At 42.6% G+C, this 21,037-nt stretch overlaps 5 protein-coding genes and 1 long non-coding RNA gene across 8 annotated transcripts; 2 read left to right on the forward strand and 4 right to left on the reverse strand.

The window, feature by feature from the left end:
- Window positions 1-727: 727 nt before the first annotated feature.
- Window positions 728-1,812, reverse strand: LOC135348712 (uncharacterized). Its single transcript, XR_010398808.1, has 3 exons — window positions 1,703-1,812; window positions 1,209-1,414; window positions 728-893 (listed from the first exon to the last, which is right to left on the reverse strand). It is a non-coding gene; the product is annotated as an uncharacterized LOC135348712 (long non-coding RNA).
- A 1,087-nt stretch (window positions 1,813-2,899) lies between these two features.
- On the reverse strand, window positions 2,900-6,483 carry LOC135348693 (mucin-2-like). 3 transcript variants are annotated; one of them, XM_064546986.1, is made up of 7 exons: window positions 6,322-6,483; window positions 6,111-6,252; window positions 4,761-6,052; window positions 4,501-4,662; window positions 4,097-4,356; window positions 3,764-4,028; window positions 2,900-3,182 (listed from the first exon to the last, which is right to left on the reverse strand). In XM_064546986.1, the coding sequence occupies exons 1-7, from the start codon at window positions 6,378-6,380 to the stop codon at window positions 3,011-3,013; spliced, it is 2,352 nt and encodes a 783-aa protein (XP_064403056.1). In that variant the 5' UTR covers window positions 6,381-6,483; the 3' UTR covers window positions 2,900-3,010. The 3 variants fall into 3 exon arrangements, with proteins under 3 accessions (XP_064403056.1, XP_064403058.1, XP_064403057.1); XM_064546988.1 differs by lacking the exon at window positions 2,900-3,182 and adding an exon at window positions 3,345-3,551; XM_064546987.1 differs by lacking the exon at window positions 2,900-3,182 and adding an exon at window positions 3,345-3,590.
- Window positions 6,484-6,543: 60 nt separating this feature from the next.
- On the forward strand, window positions 6,544-7,217 carry LOC135349276 (GTP cyclohydrolase 1 feedback regulatory protein-like; the record flags this gene model as incomplete). The annotated part of the gene is made up of 3 exons (XM_064547782.1): window positions 6,544-6,594; window positions 6,658-6,752; window positions 6,986-7,217. Coding segments are annotated over 3 exons (276 nt in total), but the record flags the coding sequence as incomplete, so codon positions are not given.
- A 144-nt stretch (window positions 7,218-7,361) lies between these two features.
- Window positions 7,362-8,476, reverse strand: LOC135349277 (homeobox protein prophet of Pit-1-like). Its single transcript, XM_064547783.1, has 2 exons — window positions 8,102-8,476; window positions 7,362-7,880 (listed from the first exon to the last, which is right to left on the reverse strand). Exons 1-2 carry the CDS (start codon window positions 8,474-8,476, stop codon window positions 7,362-7,364), a joined length of 894 nt encoding a protein of 297 aa, XP_064403853.1.
- A 264-nt stretch (window positions 8,477-8,740) lies between these two features.
- LOC135349124 (Golgi resident protein GCP60-like) lies at window positions 8,741-10,533 on the reverse strand. The gene is made up of 5 exons (XM_064547616.1): window positions 10,374-10,533; window positions 10,173-10,308; window positions 9,606-9,731; window positions 9,406-9,460; window positions 8,741-9,235 (listed from the first exon to the last, which is right to left on the reverse strand). The coding sequence occupies exons 1-5, from the start codon at window positions 10,465-10,467 to the stop codon at window positions 8,789-8,791; spliced, it is 858 nt and encodes a 285-aa protein (XP_064403686.1). The 5' UTR covers window positions 10,468-10,533; the 3' UTR covers window positions 8,741-8,788.
- Window positions 10,534-10,635: 102 nt separating this feature from the next.
- Window positions 10,636-21,010, forward strand: LOC135349125 (uncharacterized). The gene is made up of 31 exons (XM_064547617.1): window positions 10,636-10,767; window positions 10,826-11,110; window positions 11,259-12,008; window positions 12,225-12,434; window positions 12,509-12,637; window positions 12,754-12,906; window positions 13,103-13,258; window positions 13,643-13,801; window positions 13,961-14,137; window positions 14,209-14,406; window positions 14,574-15,011; window positions 15,068-15,316; window positions 15,455-15,517; window positions 15,569-15,687; window positions 15,747-15,811; window positions 16,053-16,216; window positions 16,274-16,480; window positions 16,579-16,673; window positions 16,813-16,963; window positions 17,208-17,348; window positions 17,643-17,671; window positions 17,748-17,915; window positions 18,052-18,131; window positions 18,194-18,287; window positions 18,375-18,429; window positions 18,485-18,750; window positions 18,897-19,037; window positions 19,098-19,231; window positions 19,333-19,595; window positions 19,707-19,830; window positions 19,977-21,010. The coding sequence occupies exons 1-31, from the start codon at window positions 10,689-10,691 to the stop codon at window positions 20,932-20,934; spliced, it is 6,300 nt and encodes a 2,099-aa protein (XP_064403687.1). The 5' UTR covers window positions 10,636-10,688; the 3' UTR covers window positions 20,935-21,010.
- The last annotated feature ends 27 nt before the right edge of the window (window positions 21,011-21,037 follow it).

Here is a 21,037-nt window from a genome sequence, read left to right on the forward strand (position 1 = left end):
TGCAACGAAATGGCTTTTAGAGGCCAATCCACGAAATATAAGTGCCTCGAAAATTTCGCGCTATACGGTATAAACATAGTAGCCAGACTCAGCATTTAATTAATATTCATGCCGGAATATAGCAATACCGGTACCCACGCTGAATCTTCCCTCAGATTCAGTAGGAGAGTAAAATAAATATTGTAATTCAGATCTGTGATGCTGACAGTTGTGATATGTGTAAAATAGCTAGTTGCACTGAGAACCAATAATTATAATGATCACATAGCTGACACACCTACATGATACACATGCATGAATCCAGCTAGCTATACATACATGTAAACTTCACCACACCCCCTACAAGACCAGGAGTTGGAGTCAGAGACGATCTTTAGTTGATTTAATATAGTGACTCTCTTAGATATTTATTTACTGTGTATTGTATTGTAGATGTATTATTTTTGTTCTATACACAGTCACTCTCCTTTCATTGCGAACTGTTTCTAACGACAACCTTTTCCCTATTAAAATAGCTGAGAGAAGAATTTCTATTTCTTCCTACATTCCGTAACTTTCACTAGCCTTGATTCCAGGCCGCACTTCATCGGGGAAGTGGCCAGTGAAGGAGGCTGTACTTTCACTAGAGCTCCTCCCCTAGTTGTTTCACTAGACTACTCGACAGTGGTTCCCTTCAGTTGTAATACTGTGCATGTAAAGAATTGGCAATTATTCTCAGAACAACTCAGCATAAAAATTAATATTCAGTGGCTATATATTTATTATCAAAAATTAATGTGTAGCAATAATTGAAAACACACACAACTGCACTGTCAATCCTATGTACAACCTATACTATAGTTTAATTAAAAACATCAATGGTTTGAGTGTCGTCTCTTTGCATACTCACTGGTCTGTAAAAAAAAAATCAAACAAAATTCTGTATTCAATATACAATATACTGTATATAGCAAGTAATTTTCAGGGGGAAAAATATTCGTGGTTTAACCATTTTTAGTCAGTTTGTGGATCTTGGTGTTATAAAAGTACGGGTATATATATAAGGGTGCAATAATTATGGGATTAATAGCATGAGCAACAAGCAATGGCAATTAAGGCTTCTAATTGCACAAGGCAAGGCTATGCATGTACTTGTTATGAGTGGTATCACAGTCTTGACTATAATATTATACATGCACATAATGAAATACTGAATTACATTTACTCACCGTGGTGCCCACTTCTTATCCTGGGTCCCACCACCATTCCCACTGATATGCAGAATAGGCCCATGCCCACCCCAAATCCAACCATCCACAGTCCATTCCCTACTGTTTTTGCTGTCGAGTTTAAGGCTTCGCTGTGTATGGTGACTGCCATCTTTAATCCATCGCTGTGTATGTTAATACCTTCAAGGAGCGATGGAATAGCATTTCTAGGAGTTAAGAAATATCATTTATTCATTGCAGAAAACAATAAGAGTAGCTATATAGAATAAGAGTGTTGAACTGATATATAGCTAGTAACAGCATTTGCCCAACTCTGCGTCACTATAGAGCACTGGAGTGCTATGTATAAACCCTCGGTATAGTTTATACGTCTCACAACCAGATTATTATATAATATAAATATATAGGAATCTAGCAGCAACTACCAAAACTATGCAGAAAATAAACCATGAAGGCTTTTAATTTAATACACGGTCAGGTACAAGTACACTTACCCCATAGTTTAATTAAGTGCTAGAGTTTTATTAGGTACAAGAGAGAGCAGATTTCAGCTTGTGACTGTCCAGTCGAGTTTTACAGTCTACGGTTGCAGGCTTTAGCCTCGATTCCAGGCAAGCGGCCTGGAATCGAGGCTAGCTGTAGGTTAAAATTTGTGTAGTCTCGATCCTAGGCCGAGTTTTCGCTTTTATAACGGTTAGGCGAACAACTATAGGCCTGGTACTAGTTGTCTGCGCATGCGTCAAATTTTCATTGTATTTGTGGTCGGCAAAAATATTTCAATAATCGAAATTTGTACACAGAAAATGCACAGAGTGAGTACACAAAAGATGCACATAGGGAGCTGCTTCACAAGGGCCTGGGGAGTTGCCAGTTGTGCTGCAGCACGATTACAGTGACCTAGGGCAACTTCAAGATGATTGAATGCCTTCAAATTACGTTTCAAAACGATTTAGCAGGCTGCTGGACTTCTCTGATTCTAGGCCCCAACTCGTAACTCAGTTAAACTTTGCTTGAGAAAACGTAGATTCTCTTGATGCCTCTGAGCTACCCAGCAACGCTCAAACGAGCAGGTCATACTCCAGTCCTGTAAGTATAGGACAATATTAAAAGAAACCAAACACGGTTAAACCCTTACCTCAAACTGTCCAGTCTCGTCCGTTAGTATAGCCAAGAGGAACAATGTTGGGATAGCTGGATAGTAGCCATTGCTCCTGTACAGAGAAGTAGGCATTCAAAATACGTGTAGATCTAATTTCTCGTATTAAGTGTCATTGTTGACGAGCTGATGATGGCAGCACCAAGTTCTCTAGCTCACACTCTTTACTTGATCCACCATATTAATGATGAAACTATAGTCTACCTAGATCTTTATAATACCAAACATAAACAAGACTTGATAGCATAGGGCCCACACAAAAATATCTGACCTTAATTAACGCCACTAGTATTCCATATACCGTCCTGATACACTCCTGATACCGTATAGTGGGTAATTTTCATGGGAGTAAATATTTGTTCCACTCGGACACGAGTAAATCTGCATTGCATGCGTTCCGGTAAACCACGCCTACGTTTTCGTGGGGTATAATTTTGTGGAGGTCAACTTGCCCACAAAAATAACGAATATTTTACCTCAAGAAATTTACCTGCTATACGGTATGCATTAGCCACTTTAGCCACTCACAACAAAATTATGATTGATAAGGACAGCTTGCAACTGTGACAAGATTTCTTATCTGATCCATGTGGAGAGACAAAAAACACAGTTCAGCCTGAAAAGAAAAGGCCGATAATTATGGTCATTACTGCATGGGCCCTAACATAACACATGTACAACCCCCCAAACAATCCTCAGAGAGCAGATTATCAAGGACAAGGGATCCATGAGTGGCAGTCAACAGGGAGAGCTGAGTCAGCAATACCACGCTTACATCCCATGCAGGTGCTTCAGTCCATTCCTTCATCAGCATGCATCTGGAAAATGAATCAACAACTGTTGCATGTACATACACTGTCACACGTACATACATACACTGATTGTAGAAGGAATTTGCACTTGAAATGTTTTTAGATCTACTTCTTCTTATGATATCATGATGAACATTTCATTCATTTTGCTGCATGCAGAAACTCAAACTCTTATACTCTTATCTACTCTTAAGACTTGTGTGTACAAAAGACCATTTAAATTGATGTGCACACCATTTAAAAGTCAAAGTGCATATTATTTATTAAAAGTCAAAGTCATTGTCAGCAGTAGCTTGTTTTCTTGAAGTTAAAAGTTCACTGGCTTCGTCTAGCTCGCTGTCCGAGTCGTCATAGAAACCAAGTCTCCTTCGGAGACTGGAGTTGTTGGACATCAGGGATGGCATATTTGGAACACTGCAGAACAGAGGTAAAATTAAAAAAACACCCAACGCCCAATATTAATGAATAAGCACACAGTGTACAATCAATCACAATCACAGTGACTGGGACATGTGGACAATAATTCTAAATGAAAGGTCTGAATCATGTGCACACACACAAACACACAAACACAGGGACTTAATTACTTGCTCTCTAATGCAGTAGGCACATATGCCGGTGGTGTAGCAATAGAGGAGTCATCAGAGCTGGTGGAATGCAGAGGCTGTTGAGCTCCTGGAGCGAGAGTTGGAGAGAAAGAGTCCATCACTAACTTCTTCTCGAGGAGTAGCACGGCTGAGCCTTCACTGAGGAGAGAGGAGTGTTCTGAGAGGTCACCTCTACGCCCACCCAGTGCAGAATAGTCCAGTAATACATCATGCTGTGCACCGGAGGGAAACTCAGCATCTATACCTGTGTAGAGAATAACAACTTATAATCATCTGCCATGAATACACGTCAATACTCCATAAGACACTGACCTGGTAGACTACATGTATGAGATTCGTCAAACTCCTCATCAGATACCCCATATGATACATCATGTGATTTGTCCGACTTCTCATGTGATGACTCAATATCGAGATTGAATAGTGCTATCAATTGCAGACAAGCTTTCTCAGATGGAGAGGTAAACAGAGCTGGTGTGAATATGGCTGCCAACTCGTCCAGTGCTCTACCAGTGTTATACAGAAACTGAGCGTGCTCCAACAGTGAGCCCCACACCTGTGACCACGGTGACCTGTGAACAAAATTGCTACGTTTAAATACATGTCTACTCCACGCTAATCTAGATGAATATTATCTACAATGTGTGCCTACAAAACATTCAGCTACATGTATGACTGTACTGTGCTCAAGTAACTAAATTTAGCTAATTTTTTACCTGAGGTTTATTGGGTGGCTAATTAAAGGAGCCTCCTCAGAGAGCAGGTTGTCAGGGACGAGGGATCCGTGGGTGGCAGTCAATAGGGAGAGCTGAGTCAGCAATACCACGCTCATCACTGACACGTCCCAGGTGCTGCAGTCCATTCCTTCATCAGCACACCTGGAAAATTTTGAAGAAAGCAAAATCAAAAAACGATAGCACATACATGATTATATAATATACACTGTTTGGAAGTTGCGTACTTGTAATGTTCTTACTTGATAATGTTGCTAGATAGAACATTGGAGTTGCTTATTTTCCGTTTCATTTTATCCGAGTCCTCAGGTTTCGTGTATAACTCCATGACAGTAGCTTCTCCTTCCACTCTTAGGTGATTGTTCAGAGTCCTCAATAAGTTGGTCACCACTCTGACAATGTCCGGGCGTTGGGGTGGGCTGTGAGGGGGTGAGGGTGTGGTGGGCGGGAGAGATGATGTACGAGTGGGTGTGGGGGGTGGACGTTGAGGTGGGCTGTGGGGAGGTGAGGGTATGGTGGGCGGGAGAGATGATACACGAGTGGGTGTGGGGGGTGGAGAGAGTGGAGAATTAATAGGGGAGTGATGCTGTGACAGTGTTCTAGCAGGTGATGATTCGCTTGCCGGTTCATCTAGTGTGTGGTTTGATGCCGTACCAGCGTGTGATGATTCACTTGTAGGTTCATCTAGTGTGTGGTTTGATGCCGTACCAGCGTGTGATGATTCGCTTGCCGGTTCATCCAAACTGTGGTTTGATGCCGTACAAGCGTGTGTAGGCTTAATAGCAGGCTCCTCTAGTGTGTGGTTTGATGCCGTACCAGCGTGTGATGATTCGCTTGTAGGTTCATCCAAAGTGTGGTTTGATGCCGTACCAGATGGTGTATACTCAATAGCAGGTTCATCCAGAGTGTGGTTTGATGCCGTACCAGATGGTGTATACTCAATAGCAGGTTCATCCAGAGTGTGGTTTGATGTCACACCAGCTTGCTCAATAATAGGCTTGCTTAGAGTATGCTTCAATGTCATATCAGCTTGCATAGGCTTCATAGCAGGTTCATCCAGAGTGTGGCTCGATGCCGTACCAGCTTGCTCAATAACAGGCTGATTCACAGTGCTCTCGACATTCTCAGGAGAATCGCCTTCTGAAAAAGAATAAGTGGATAAACTCGAGTCCAGCGATCTATCGGCAGGAGAGGGAGTTAATGAATCGGGTTGCCGTGGCAATGCTTGTGTAGGCTTGGGAGTAAGTGGATCGGGTTGCCATGGCAATGATTGTGTAGGCTTGGGAGTAAGTGGATCAGGTTGCCGTGGCAATGCTTGTGTAGGCCTGGACTCCATCTGTGTGGGTATAACACTCTCAGAAGAAGTTGTGGCTGGAGCTGCGGTTACTGTAACAGTTGTAGAGGTGGTCTCAACGTGGACAGATGCTGCTGTCACTTTAGGAGGTGCTTTGTTATTGTCCTCGTTCCCATGGTGACCTTTGCACTTTGACAGCCACTGAGGGTACACAGCTGCAACGTACTGCTGGTAGCGACTCTGCAGTATGAAGAGGAGCGTATATTCACTGTAGGTGGTACAACATTAAGGTACACACCTTGAGAGCATTTAGTTGATTGTGGCACTGCTGACGACCTGCCAATAAGCTCTGTACTCTCTCCACATCCTTGAGTAGTGCAGCATTCCTCACACTACTCTGTCTCTGTCTCTCACACACACTCTCATACAAGGAACCTAGTCTGTGGGGCCGGGGAAATGTATGTACTGGGTAAAATTCCACAAGTCTTGTGCATGCATGATAGACTTACTCCTTCGTCTTTGATACAACATCTACTGTATTCTTCTGCCTTGTTAGTAGCTTGTTCATCCTACACAGAACTACCCTACCTCCAACATACACACAACTCCAAAATTCACTTTGCTTGAAAATGATTGTGAAATTCTAATTGGTACCCACTGTGACCTTTGACCCCATTCTAAATTTCAACTTTTTCTTTGTCGACCATTTCCAGACATTTTACCTATAATCATTTACTACTATAATTATACCTTACATTCTGATCAGCACTGTTGTAAGACTTGTAAGTGGATACATAATTAAATATTAAGGTGTGCTTATAATTGATAATACTTCATATCTGCAGGAGACGGGTCCGACTCTGTGTGGCGATGAGGAGAGTGAAAAGGGACTGATGACTCAATTGGACGCGGTTCTGCAGCTGGACTCCGGCAGAAGTTTGTGAGCACCATAAATATTGTGATTCACTAATTAACACACTTTCACATTAAATTGATGTTGCATGCATTCTAATGCGTCCCTAACAAAATCAATTCTCCTTCAGAAGTAGTATTTAAATTCAAGGTTATCGTTATAGACAACAGTAAATGCATATTGTTTTATTATTAGATAGTAATAATTATAGCGGAGTATGCTTCTTTCCTTACTCTATTTATTCACTCATTTTTCTCCAGCAAGGCTTATATAAGCCCACTAACCCCGAGACAAGTGTTGTCACGCCTGGCGTCCCTTGACTACAGAGTGGTCTGCTCCAGTGGAGTGGGGCAGACATGCATCTGGACTCTATTTAAAGACGCCATTTAAATACTTGATTTATGTCAACATTAACTATTCGTATAATATACACTGTATTTATCTTTTTGTACAATCACACAATTAATGCCCAATAATAATTATTCTTGCTAATTTATTGTATATACATTGAAAATAAGTGAAATAAAAGTGAAGAGATAAAAATTAATAAGTGAATATAATTGCACAATAATAAATAAAATGGACAAATAAAAATAAATATTTGCACAGTAATAAAATTAAGAATGAATAACAAAATTACCAATAGTTAACTGCTGGCTGACTAAACTGACTTGGTGCTTGGGTGTACATACTACTAACAGTCATGTTGCTAGGGTGGCCAAGTTGTTCAGTCTGTGGCCGAGGGTAGGGCACTTGTGGGTTGGTTGTAGTGAACGGCAGATAAAGAGGGGGTGTGTTGGGTTGAGGGGGGCTCACAGGAAAATGGGGGGTCACCGGTGGACTGTATCTCGGCAGACAGTCTTGAGGTCCGGGTCTAGACAGATGGACTAAGGTGTTGGGCTGCTGATTGTTGGGCTGTTGGTTGTAGTCTGTGCTCTGCGTCAGGTAGAGGGGTAGTTCTGGGGTTGGTGGCTGTTGTAGATACGTTGACGGCCTTGTTGTCGGTAGAAACGGCGGTTGTAGATACAGTGACGGCCTTGTTGTCGGTGGTAACGGCTGTGAGAGGTAGCCTGAGAGACTGGTGGGGATACTGACTTGAGGGTTGGAACTGCTTGTCAGTTTGCGCTGCTTAGATCTCCTGTTTTGAAACCATACCTGTAGAAAGAGACTAAATACAATGCAGTGCACAGCAGCAATGTCATGCAGTATACATGCATGCAATATACAGCACTGTCAGGTACATGATATACACATAATATTATACTAAGACTATAATTATATAATAATGTATATATAGCAATGTCAGGTATACATGCATGCACACACTATGCAGTATATAGCATATACATGCATCAGTGATCTACTGTAGCACTCACATGTATCTTGCGTTGAGGTAGGGAGAGCTTGGTTGCAATCTCTTCCTTCTGCAGTTTGTCTGGGTAAGAATTGTGTGAATAGTAAGCCTCCAAGTAGCTGAGCTGTTTCTTGTTGTAGCATGTTCTTCCTCTCTTAGTTGGCTGCTCACTCTCCTCCTCTTCTTCTCTCTTCCTTTTCTGGGCCTGCTTCTGGACTGGGGTATCAGGTTTTCTGCTGTCAGAGCTAGAGCTAGAGTTGAGAGATGAACTGCTGCCACTTTTTTGATGGACTGGGGTATCAGGTTTTCTGCTCTCAGAGCTAGAGCTAGAGTTGAGAGATGAACTGCTGCCACTTTTTTGGAGAATTGCTTCTACACAGAAATCAGTAGTACTCATGATGAAAACTGGATAATACTGCATGAATGATGCAGTGTGTGAACTGGGAGGGCTTTTATTGCCTGTGTGTCAGAGTGTACCTGTCAATACCTGTCAAAGGTGTTAAGAGGTGTCAAATCAAGGTCAATCTAACAGGATATTGATTCCCTTTGATCAATGATATTCATGAACGGACAACATTCCACTGCTTAGAGATCTAGAATGCAAGATTTGACTTCATCTTATAATATTCTTTGATAATGTTCATCTTATTAATGGCGATAATTCAACAAAAGAGATATTCATTTGATACATAATGTACATGTGTTAGAGCTATTGGCTTGGTGTAGAGGTTTGATAGAACACTTTGTAATACACTATCTTACAGCTAGTACAATGAGAGTTATCAAACTGAAGCATGTATGTTCCCTGAGTCATATACTGATGGCTGCCTAGTATCAAGTCTTCAGAGCAGTCTCTCTTTGTCACCGGGAGCAGCTGGTCTACTGGATACGTTGCAACGCCCTCCCCCGGAGATCGCTGATAACGCAGGCCAAATCCAATGTCCTCTTTCTCAGTCACAAACTCCCAGAAAATGGCCGATGCTTTGGTGCTGGTGGGCACTTGTATTGTGAGAGCTTCCCCCGGTCCAACCTCCACTCTGTGATCAGGTGATGTGCTGATTTGACTGATAAAGTCCCGAGCGGCTTTGGGAGTACACCATAGTGCAGCTGGTGCCAGTACACTCTTCATGGCCACAGGTTTAGGGGGGGTGGGTGCCTGTGGAGGGGGAGGGGTCATTTCACAATCCTTATACAGTGTACAGCTATACACAAATGATAGTAAGTGTTATAAAGAAAAATGTACATAGCAAGCTTTCTACACTGTGGGTATTATAATTATAGTTTCACACACACAAACAATTTAATTACTGTTTCAATGATACATACTGATTGCGTGATTTTCTCCTCCCTCTGATCTTGACAGTTCTCCTTCTCCAGTTGCCTATATACAGAATCAGTCTATCTATCAGTCTATATAATTAATATCATATTCTTCACTAGGACAATACTATTATCATCACTCGAGTAAATCACACACACACACACACACACACACACACACACACACACATTACACCCACACACACCGTTGCTCCTCCCTCCAGCGTTGTAGGGCATAGTCCTTTAGCCTCGGGGTGGCTGCGTCCAATAGTTTGATAAGTCCTTGTCTGGCCTCCTCGTTACTCATGTCTCTCAGGGAGATCCACGCTTTCCTGTGCCATAGCAACAATAGAATCAAACAAGCCACATACACAGGCAAAGATGTGAATACCATTAGTGTACTGTGTACTGTGGTTTAGAGACGATGATTTGAAGTACGTAAAGAATAGAGGCCTCCACAAAGTACTTACTAATCGATTCCACAGTAATTAATAATATGTACACGCACCAGCGTTAAATGAAGCATCTTTGGACGGCCATAACTTTAGTTCAGCTGGTTTAATACGATTAATTCTGAAATCAAAATTCTATTTTCGGCCTGTTTTTGACAAAATAATACCATGGTCTTTTCCAAAAAATAATGAGAAATTATGACCCATTCCAAATCTGAGACTTAAAACATACCATCTGAAAGAAGTCCTTCTAAGCTTTTGAAAATCAGAAATTGGCAATCATACCTCTATTTAAACAGTCAACTCTAGTACGATATGTACCTTCTGTGTGAGCCGACAACGTCAAAGTAGCCAGTATCACTGTCTTTATCGGAACTAAACGGGCCGAGCTTTTCTTGCTTGAAGAACGCCAACAACCTGATCTTCTGCTCATAGTCCAGCACTATAGTGTCCTTCTCTGCACAACAATGGCAGTATAGTAAATAGGGGTGTGTACAAATATAATGTCAATGATTGAAGTACCTTTCTTGTAGAAGTCAGTCACAAGAGAATACAAACTCTCCAGTGGAATGTCCCAGATAGTCTTTACCTCTTTCTTTGAGGTGATGGTTGACATCTTTAACTTCTACTCTAGACTTGTCTAGCTAGCTCCTGTGAACAATAAAAAAGCTGAGACAGCACATACAAGGATGCAAATTCGAGGTAAAGTTGTACAAATATTCATTGTGGATTGTGGGTTTTGATTGCGGTTGGCTTTGCAGGTGTGGTAAAATTGCTACATAAATTGCAAGTTTCTCTTCCCTCTCATAGATTTTTGTCAGCAGCTGCAGATTAAGAATGAACAAGTTTGCTGTGACTGTGGTACTAGTAGCTGCAGCACTTGTAGTGGACACTCAAGCACAAGGGATTAATATTAGTAAGTAAACAATAAAATAATGTCTTTGTAAATCAACATCTATGTATATAATCTACAGACCCCCCTACTGGCACTGCAGTGGACACTTACCCAGCAACTTTTTCATGCTCGAATAATATGCTACTAATTACGTTTACCCGTTGGTATGTCAATGGCATGCTCCTTGACAACAACACCAACACCGTTGACCTTCTGGGAGTACAATATGGATTATTCGGAAGACTTCAGGAGAACATCACCATCTTTGGTTTTTTCCCTGACATGGAAGTACCCTCTCCTGAATCAGTAATCCTTTCATGCGGAAGATCCCTTGACAGCATCTACGCAAACTTCACCTTGATCAGTGAGTTAACAACTTTACAAGCTATATAGCTGTTTAATACAACAACAGTAGCTGTATTAATATCAGGAGTGCTGCTACTATATGCATGTAGCACCAGCAAGACTGCTGGGAACTCGTTTCATGTAATTGATATTGCTTTTCCCAACAGTTCCACCATTGGCGACAACAGAGGTACCTACAATGGCTACCACTCCAGAGGTACCTACAATGGCTACGACAGTTGAACCTACTACACTGGCTACGACAGTTGAGCCTACTACAATGGCGACGACAGTTGAGCCTACTACAATGGCGACGACAGTTGAACCCACTACTTTGGCGACGACAATTCCACCTACTACACAGGCGACGACAGTTGAGCCTACTACACTGGCGACGACAGTTGAACCTACTACACTGGCTACGACAGTTGAGCCTACTACAATGGCGACGACAGTTGAGCCTACTACAATGGCGACGACAGTTGAGCCTACTACAATGGCGACGACAGTTGAGCCTACTACACTGGCTACGACAGTTGAGCCTACTACACTGGCGACGACAGTTGAGCCTACTACACTGGCTACGACAGTTGAACCTACTACACTGGCTATGACAGTTGAACCTACTACACTGGCGACGACAGTTGAGCCTACTACACTGGCTACGACAGTGGAACCTACTACACTGGCGACGACAGTTGAACCTACTACACAGGCGACGACAGTTGAACCTACTACAATGGCGACGACAGTTGAACCCACTATGTTCAGTATTGAACCCAATGCTGTCACTGCCGTTGAGGGAAGTTCTGTGAATGCGTGTGTGACGCGGACCAGCGGTACAGTATCCGTGCCAACGGAGATCAGAGTCGAATGGAGCACTGTCATACGAGTCACTCCTTCTAACTCACTTGCAAGTAAGTTAAGTTGCCATGCATACATTACTTATAGATGAGACTTTTAGAGCAGCCACTGTGTCCTTTGAGGTTTAATGTAATTACAGAGAGCGCATGTTCCTTACTTTTTGGTGAGAAATTGAACATCAGTTTGTGGTGTCCTTAATCGAGATGCTTTATAGGGATGGTCTTCTATATTAGGAGGTGTAGTACATTATCTGTTATTTTAAATTGCAGACCTTAGTGACTTCAAGACGTCCCCCCCTATCAATACAACCTCTGGCCAGCTGAGTCTCGTGTTCTTCCCTGGTGACAATAGGCAATGCTTCACTGTTAACATCACTGACGACACTCTCACTGAGGGAACAGAGCTCTTATTTCTTGACATTGACACTTCCTCACCATTCCTTGTTAGCCGAATAACAATTACCGTTCTCGACAATGACAGTAAGTAACTATCATTAAAATCATCTGCAGTCTCTTTAGCAGTTCTGTAACTCTGTATAATCGTTATTTTGCAGTTTCTTGTGTGAATGGCAGTCGAGCATGTGTTGATCTGCGGGGAGTGAGGGTCTATTGTACACCTGCTGAAAATGTGTGCAATGGGTTTCAAGAATGCCCTGACAACTCAGATGAAACTAACTGCACAGGTATATGGTGTCGCATATTGATCGTGTGTGGCAACTGCCAAATTGCATGTACCTGTTGCTGTGTCTATCTATAACCATGCAGCTACTGTATAATTATGCATGTATCCCCTATATAGTGATATGCCCTGATCAGGGTCAGTACTGTCTCAGTGAGGGCAAGTGCCTGGAGCAGAGCATACGCTGTGACTCCTACACAGATTGTCTGGGTATAATGGAGGGTACACTTGGCTCTATAGTGGGGACTGATGAGTTTGAAGGATGCCCAGATGGTGAGTTTCCTTCCTTCCTTAATTGTTTGGTAAGCTTTGAATGGCTGAGTTCATTAAAGTGCAAGTGGTGGCAAGTGTGCATTTCAGGTGTGCATTTCAGGTGGACAGTGGACTTCCTTCAGCTCTTAGTAACCAAGGGCCATGCATCCTATGTGGTTTGGTTATAGTACTCAATCAGTATCTGCACTGCACACAGGTTGTGTTCCTGGGTTTGTTGATTTGGTGGGAGGTGTGAGGGAGAGAGAGGGAGCTGTGAGAGTGTGTATGAATGGCAACCGTGTCCCAGTCAGTGCCACTGGACTCTCTATACTGGAGGCCAGTCTACTCTGCAGGGAGAGTGGGCTAGGGCAAGGTAGGCTGCATCATGTGAAAGAGTATACACATTGCATGCATGTGGGCTTGCTTCGTTTACATACCAATCTTATGAAAGTATTGTGTCCATTAGCTAGTGTTGTTGGCATTCTGTTTATTGTCTAGTGCATCCTGAAGCAAAGTGTTCATGTGGGTTTCCTGCCTCTCAGTAAGAGCTCTGTTTAGCTATTAATTAAAGTACTTCCTGGAATAATATTATTATAATTATATACGAAGTTTCCAGTAGGGTATCTTATACGAAGCATTAGGACAGGAAGATGGTCATGCACCACACAAGAATTATGTAATTAATTTACTGGCACAACGTTTATCAATCATATTTTTTAACTGAGAATCTAAACTCCTCTTATATTTTGGCTTGCAGTTGGTTATCCTGGAACCACTATCAACTTCTTTGGCTTCCAAACGGTATCTCCATTCCCATACCTGGCCGCCATCTCTTGCCCCGATACTGCCACCTCGCTGTCTCAGTGCAACATTACAACCACTGACATTGGGAACCAGGCTGCCATTGCATGCATGGGTAAGATTGAAGAGACAGAGTAAATCACATAATCTCTTAATTGTCACAAACAAAAATTAACTCATTCACTAAAACCTACATAAAAATAATGGTACGTATAACTATACTGACACTTCAGTGTAACATTTTTAATCGGTTTTCCCTCCCTCGTTTAATTAGAGACAGCTGAGAACTGCACTGATGGGCGTGTGAGGGTGGTGTCTGGTGATGGGTTGGAGTCTAGGGAGGGACGTGTGGAGGTATGCTACAGAGGAGTGTGGGGGGCCATCCTCGATGACAACTGGACCAACAGAGATGCAGCTGTCGTCTGTAGAGAGATGGGATACCCTGCACAAGGTCAGCCTGTCTTTCAAATTTGTAGTGTACTATTAGAAACCAAAACCGTGACTATTTCCCACTGTTTGCAGATGCCATGCCGATATTTGGTGCAGTGTACAGTGATGAGCCTCTAGGGTTTGTTGCCGAGAGCTTCTGTTGTGTTGGTAATGAGAGTCAGTTGATTGATTGCCCCTCCCCCTTTCCCCTCGGACGCCCTGCCTCTGTCGGCAATTTGCAAGCGGATCAAAGACACCTGTTCAATGTAGCCGGGGTCCGTTGTAGTGATGGTGAGAGTGGTGTGTGTGGTGATGGCATGTCATTGTGGTGCTGTTTGGTGGTGGCTTATATAGTTTGTTGTGATCACGTAGAGCTACATAGTTGCTACTTTTGACAAAAGACATAACTTACAAACAGTATGAATACCATTATTCACACCACTTCCTTCCTCACACAGTTAATCAGACTTGTACAGACTACGATGTGAAACTCACGTACAGGGACGTCACTGGGCGCTCCGGACAATTAGAAATATGCAAAAATGGAACTTGGCACAGAACGTGCTCTTCAACATTCTCACCTACAGACATCCAAGTTGCCTGCAACCAGCTCTTCGGGGTTTTTATTGGGGGTGAAGAATTGTCAGTAATCTTACGACAAGCTGATGTCATCTCGGAGACAGAGTCGTATTTCACTGACTCCCTGGCATGTAGAGGACAGGAGACACGTTTGAGCGACTGTCTACCGCCGCCTCTTAGTGATGAGGGGCAACCACCACCTTCTAGTGATGAGGGGTCATCACCGCCTCCTATTGGTAGGAGGAGGAGGAAGAGAATGATCACAAAAGAAGGAGCAACATGCTTTCCAAGTAGCCAGCCAACTGTGATGTGTCCAGGTATGTATGTTAAAATTAAGAAGTTTTACCCAACTTGTATCCCCCTCTCTCTCCAGGCAACCCTGTGATTTTGGTGACCCCTATCAGTTCCGGTGATGCCTACAATGTTGAGAATAGACGAAGCACTTATGTACAGTGTGCATCACTATCTCCCCTCCAAGTTGAGCCTTTGTTTCAATCCCCTCGTTTCAATAAGAGAGATGTAACCTCGACTACTAGTAGCAGAAATTTTATTCGGAGAGTAATTGATAATCCTGTGACGCCGGGAATCCCTCGCAACTATGTGTGCTCTGCTCGGCAACTAAGTAAGTTGAAACACTAATGTATGTTTTCCCTTGTGAAATTCATAACATGTAAACGTACACTGTATGTGTATGGGTTCCATTGAAGTGACTGGTGATTTCAAAATTAGCATCTACTGAAGTGTATGGTCGTTCATGCAGGCTCACAATTAATTGAAGAGTTGTCTCCCGGACTTGGAAGGACTCTATCCTTTCAAGTATTAGGTACGTGCATTCTAACTTGCCAAATAATAATATTGTACGATACACACACAGAGGGGCAAGGAGAACCAGAGTTTGCTTTTCTTCAATTTTCAATCGTCAACAGAGAACGTTTTTTAACAATTCCATTTATTACCAATGAAACCGACTACATTCAAACATCGGAATTATTTGTGAGTTTATTGTAGATATGATCATGCAGTTCTGTCATCAGCCCCTCTCCCTTCACTAGATCAACGGGCTAATCCATGCGAGGACCCCGGGAATTCAGAGGGTCTCTTGTGAGTACATACAGAGGTGAGAGTGCAGTTGTACAGTGCATAAAACCCTCCGAATAACGGATATTTTGCATGGGCATCACATTTCAATTGTACTAGTTGTTTGTACCTTACATTTTGTAGAGGTTCTAGGTTTTGTGTAGGAAGTACTACTGTTCATTGTAGAGAGGTATTTACAGTGTCCCTTTAATTTGGAGGAGGTTCCATTGTAGTAAGTGAACTTTCGTTTTTATTACATTGTTCTCTCTGTTATACTGCAGGCGTCCAATCGATGTGGAGAGAGGACTGGACAGGATCGAGTGTGAGATAGTCCACTATAACAGACCAGATCAGACCGTCAGGACCACACCCACCCTAATTGCCGAGAGACTACGTATATTGCTTCCGCTCACTTTACCCTTTATTGTTGATACGACAATACGAGGTGAGTATAGGTCATGTGATGTATTATGCCTGTCATGTGATTACCGTCCATCCACAGAGCATCCTCAGGTGGCATTCACTAGTTCTGAGACTATTGTTGTTGAAGGAGATGGTGTTGTCACTATCTGTTTGACCGTCGTGCAGGGGGTAGTAACCACACCCACTAACATCACCCTCACTACCGTACCAGATTCAACAGAGGAAGTCATCCCTGACTTCCGTGAACCACAACCCCTCGTCCAGGTTGACCCTTTCAGAGCAAATAGTACGTATCATTTAATTATGTTGTTGAATTTACCCACGAACTATAATGTGTATATAACAAGTAATAAGCATTGATTGAAGTGTATTCTTCTCTTTCAGTTGGCTCCGATTACAATGTTAGTGTCCCCTATACGTCTGCCAGTGATACAAACATCCTTCTAACACTGACCCTTCAACCCGACGACACTAACCCAGTAAAAACACATTCGTTACAGTTACATAAAACATGTTAAATGAAACGCATCTTTTGAAATATCATGTAGAAATGTTTGTCATTTTAACACTAAAATACGATGATGCATCTCATATAACATATGTGTTTTTGCTATGAAGATATGCTTCGATGTCGACATTGTGGATGATGATGTGTTTGACGGGGAGAGTGACCGTGCTGTTGAGCAGGTGACCTTCTCCTACTCAAGCTCCTCCCCCACAGTGGCCAGAGTCAACCTCCGCCACACAATAGTCATCCTGGATAATGATCGTAAGTGCAGTATATATACACAGTCTGTTAGTTTCATTTGATCTCTGAGCTTCTAATATATATAGCCCACGGTATTTTTCTGGTTCCAAATATGAGATTTGAGCATAATTATCATCTAAACCAGCTCCTTCTAAGTATTACAATTCAATCGTCCAAACTCTAGTTACAGAGCCTACTCTCTAGTGTACTCTATAGCTTTTACTACACATTGTAGCATGCGTTCTCGTTACTTGTGGTTTCCCAGGTAACTGCATAATGGAGGAGGGCAATGGAAGCCGGATCTGCTTTAATATTGAAGCACCTGCAGTCACATGCATAATCCCATCTAGGGTATGCAACTATGAGATGGACTGTCCTGACGCATCGGATGAACTTAACTGTCCTTGTGAGAAAAATTGAGTATAATCAGTAAATGACTACGGTCAAATGTATCTAAACATGCGTCCGCGTTTAAAAGAAGCTTTGAATAACTCCATGGCTATATACAACTCTCTATATAAACAAGATACCTAAATCACTCAGGCATCGAGTCAACAACCAACGTTTTGCCCCAATTTACTGTATTTACCCATGATGATAATTAAATATTAATTTTATCAACCCAATGTTTGTTTTATAACTTTTTTTCTTTCTTTATTGCTTTATTAATGCTACTCCCAACACATGCACACACACACAGCACCCCTAACAAACCTTGTCAACCAAACTGTAAGTGAATTCTTCTCTCACAATTATTTATAGATGTACATGTAAGTAACCCATGCATGCATTTTATCTCACCTAGATCACAGTGGAGACCTACACTAATATCAGTAGGGTCGTGTCGTCCTTTGCTATCCTCTCTTCGAACCAAACATTTCTTCAAACAACTGACTTCCTCACAGACATTTCCACAGTATTTGACAGCCTCGCTAACTTCACCACTACAGCCAACATCACTATCAATGAAACAGTAATTGCCAAAAAAAGTTTAACAATAGTAGTTTAGTCTACTGGAAAAAGCTTGTATTGTATGTATTTTAGGCACGGACTCAAATGAAAATGCGGTAGTTTTGTAGACTCATCAATTTGTCCGCATTGTCTTGCAGGTGGTGACTGACATGGGAGAAACACTAAACTCTCTCGTACAATGGCAGCGAAGCACACTCATCGTTAACTTTACCTCCAGGTGAGTATCGAGCAATCCTCGTTCACGTCGCTTGATATTCGACTGTCACATACTTCTTCCAGAATTGTGGCGATGTTTGAAGCAGTGGCCACTCAATTTGCACAACAGGCTAATCTGACAGACGTATTTACCAACATCACCGTGATTACAGAATTGGTGAGTGTGCATGTGGGTTTGTACTCGGAGGTTGAATTCAGTTTTATAATAAAAAAACACTAGCTACTATAATATGTCATTCTGCAGGGCTCTACTGCAACTTTTGCTGTGGAAGGTGCCACACAAAACTTCACAGATCAAGGTACGGTTTTACTCCCCTCCACACGCCCATTTTTATCACACCACCCCCCTCCCAGCTGGAGTCTCTGCCTCTATCATACTCCCACCCTCGCTCTTTGATCAAGTACCAGGGGAAAGACAATTTATTGGTGTGTACTTTGCACTTTACGGAGAGCCAGCTCTTCTACCTGTGACCTCATCACTGATGATGAGGGAAAACGTGTCTAGATCCGTGGGTACTCCTATTGTGGCCGCTACCGTGGGACCTGGTATTGACTTTAGTGGCCTCGATCCCCCCGTGGTCATCACACTAGGCCTGCTGTCTCTACCGGATAACACAACGGTATATAAGGAGATGATTTTATTTAATATAACACTTATAATTAGTGGTATCTCTGTGACCATTTTAGGCTTGCAACAGAGCTCTCTAACCAAGAATACGTATAGACTTTGCATGCTAACTTAATTTTATACATACCCTTCATGCAGACTAACCCCCGCACTGCTCGCTGTGTGTCTTGGGACTTTGAAACAGTCAGTTGGATCATGGATGGCTGTACAATTGCCATTGTGGACAATACCACTTTCAACTGCAGCTGCACCCATCTCACCAACTTTGCTGTGCTCATTGTAAGCCTGATACTACACAGCACGAAAGTATTTATTTACTCATTTGTATTTCTTCCCCAGGACATTTGTCAGAGAGCTCAGGACTGTGAAAATGATGAGACGCTGGAAGCTATTTTATCAGCGATTACGTTTGTTGGAGTGGCCATATCTTGTGTTGGGCTTGTCATTACAATCATTACTCTACTGGTTTTCAGGTACAACAATTGTCTAAGAAGAAACGTACATTCTGTAAATCTCAGTTACTTACTGGAATTCGGAAGCTCTGTATAGTTAATTGCGTTATTTATACTTTCAGCAAATTGAGAGCCAGGGACAACTCCAAGTACCACATCCAGCTGTCCATAGCCATCCTGTGCATGCTCATTGTGTTTGCTGTGGGTATTGAACGTATCGAGGTGTACGGAGGCTGTGTGTTTGTGTCCATCCTCATCCACTACTTCTCTCTGGTGGCCGTCATGTGGATGGGGGCAGAGGCCTTGCTCATGTTCCAGAAACTAGTCATAGTCTTCATGAGAATCACCACCAAATTTCTGATCATCCTCTCCTTAATATGTTGGTGTAAGTTAAGTTTTTAACCACACAACCTATATAAATCATAGTTTGGACTCCTCCCTCCCCAATCCGTTCCCTCCTAAATACTGATAATTGTTCACCCTCCACCCCCGACAGTGTTCCCTCTCATTTTTGTCCTTATCCCGATGATCATTGATCTGGCTGACGGGACAACTCCCGAGACAGACCTCATCATCACTCGGAATGTGGATCCCTTCACTGGAGATATTATCGGAGGATTGTGAGTTTAACTGTTTGTGTACAATGTCTGGATTGCAAGTCGATATAGCAATTCAATTTACAGTGCTGTTTGTGTGGCAATGATTTCTAATTAATATCTGGATGACCCCCCCCCCCATTATATTTGTATTTGATTTTTGTATGCAGCTGCTTCCTCAAGCATCCTGGAGTGTTCTTTGGTGCTTTCCTGGCTCCTATATTTGCCGTTCTCCTCTTCAACCTGGTCATCTTCATCTGGGTCATTGTCATCCTCGTGAAACACACTCGCGGGCAAGTGAAGAGGTCTAACGAAAATATGAAGCCAAAAACTGTTTTCCGACTCCTCGTGAGCATCTCAGGTGTCATGTTCCTGTTCGGCCTCACCTGGCTCTTTGCTGCCTTCACGTTCCAAATTGGTGGAGATAACATTCTCAGGACAATTTTCCAAATTTTGTTCACTGTCTTTGCATCATTTCAAGGATTCTTCATTTTCCTTTTCTTCTGTGTTTTCAACACTGAGGCTCGTGAATCATGGAGAGAGTTTCTATCATGTGGCCGCTACAAGTCCTCACTCCTCCACCCCTCACAGTATAAGAACTCGAGCTCTGCGGGAACAGGCACTCGTACTCACAAGGCAAAGACAGGCACTTCAGCTGCATCATCCAGTACTGTGTACAATTCTGCCACCCTTGAAAAGGCTGTGTTTAATTCTGAGGCCAGTCCAATATCAGAGAAGAGAGATTTGAGTAAAAAGGAGGATAGGTATACAGAGATCCCGTTAACGATAAGGGAAGCAACTGCGGAAGAGAGTGTTTCAACTTTCAAGGGCACCTCGGGAAATACTGTCGAGCAAGATGCAAGCAGAGGTAAAGTTGAGACCTCCCTCAGTTCTACTAGATCAGCTGAAGAAGGAGTGTCTACTTTCAGTCCTCCTGATATCGTTGTCGAGTGTCAAGTGGACGGAGATGACAATGAGAAGACACCTCCAAATTGGTCAGACGCAAGCCCTGTTGTCAAGGCCAGGGTAAAGCGCTACTCTACAAAGAAGGTCTCCAAGCACCACATTGAAGAGTATGAGATAGACTTTGAAGAGGATGGAAGCGATGAAGAAGTGGCACAAGCTTAGCATCAGTAATATTTATGAACAACCCTTTTTCTGCATTTCTAGTTAGTCTCTCCAACTACAATAATTTTTACCAAAATGATTTAGGCGCATGCGCATTATTTAA

Source organism: Halichondria panicea, chromosome 15, assembly GCF_963675165.1.
Source record: "Halichondria panicea chromosome 15, odHalPani1.1, whole genome shotgun sequence".
Taxonomy (NCBI): domain Eukaryota; kingdom Metazoa; phylum Porifera; class Demospongiae; order Suberitida; family Halichondriidae; genus Halichondria; species Halichondria panicea.

Excerpts from the sequence above, each read along its gene's own strand:
- LOC135348693 (XM_064546986.1), bottom strand. The coding sequence starts at position 6,380 with ATGAACAAGCTACTAACAAGGCAGAAGAATACAGTAGATGTTGTATCA. Across the intron at positions 6,053-6,110 it reads ATCAACTAAATGCTCTCAAG|AGTCGCTACCAGCAGTACGT; the intron begins GTGTGTACCTTA and ends TTCATACTGCAG. Across the intron at positions 3,183-3,763 it reads CCTACTGCATTAGAGAGCAA|ATGCATGCTGATGAAGGAAT; the intron begins GTAATTAAGTCC and ends TTCATTTTCCAG.
- LOC135349277 (XM_064547783.1), bottom strand. The coding sequence starts at position 8,476 with ATGAGTACTACTGATTTCTGTGTAGAAGCAATTCTCCAAAAAAGTGGC. Across the intron at positions 7,881-8,101 it reads TACCTCAACGCAAGATACAT|GTATGGTTTCAAAACAGGAG; the intron begins GTGAGTGCTACA and ends CTCTTTCTACAG.
- LOC135349124 (XM_064547616.1), bottom strand. The coding sequence starts at position 10,467 with ATGTCAACCATCACCTCAAAGAAAGAGGTAAAGACTATCTGGGACATT. Across the intron at positions 10,309-10,373 it reads GACTGACTTCTACAAGAAAG|AGAAGGACACTATAGTGCTG; the intron begins GTACTTCAATCA and ends ATTGTTGTGCAG. Across the intron at positions 9,236-9,405 it reads AGGAGAAAATCACGCAATCA|GCACCCACCCCCCCTAAACC; the intron begins GTATGTATCATT and ends CCCCCTCCACAG.
- LOC135349125 (XM_064547617.1), top strand. The coding sequence starts at position 10,689 with ATGAACAAGTTTGCTGTGACTGTGGTACTAGTAGCTGCAGCACTTGTA. Across the intron at positions 12,907-13,102 it reads GTTTGAAGGATGCCCAGATG|GTTGTGTTCCTGGGTTTGTT; the intron begins GTGAGTTTCCTT and ends CACTGCACACAG. Across the intron at positions 18,132-18,193 it reads ATCGTTAACTTTACCTCCAG|AATTGTGGCGATGTTTGAAG; the intron begins GTGAGTATCGAG and ends TACTTCTTCCAG.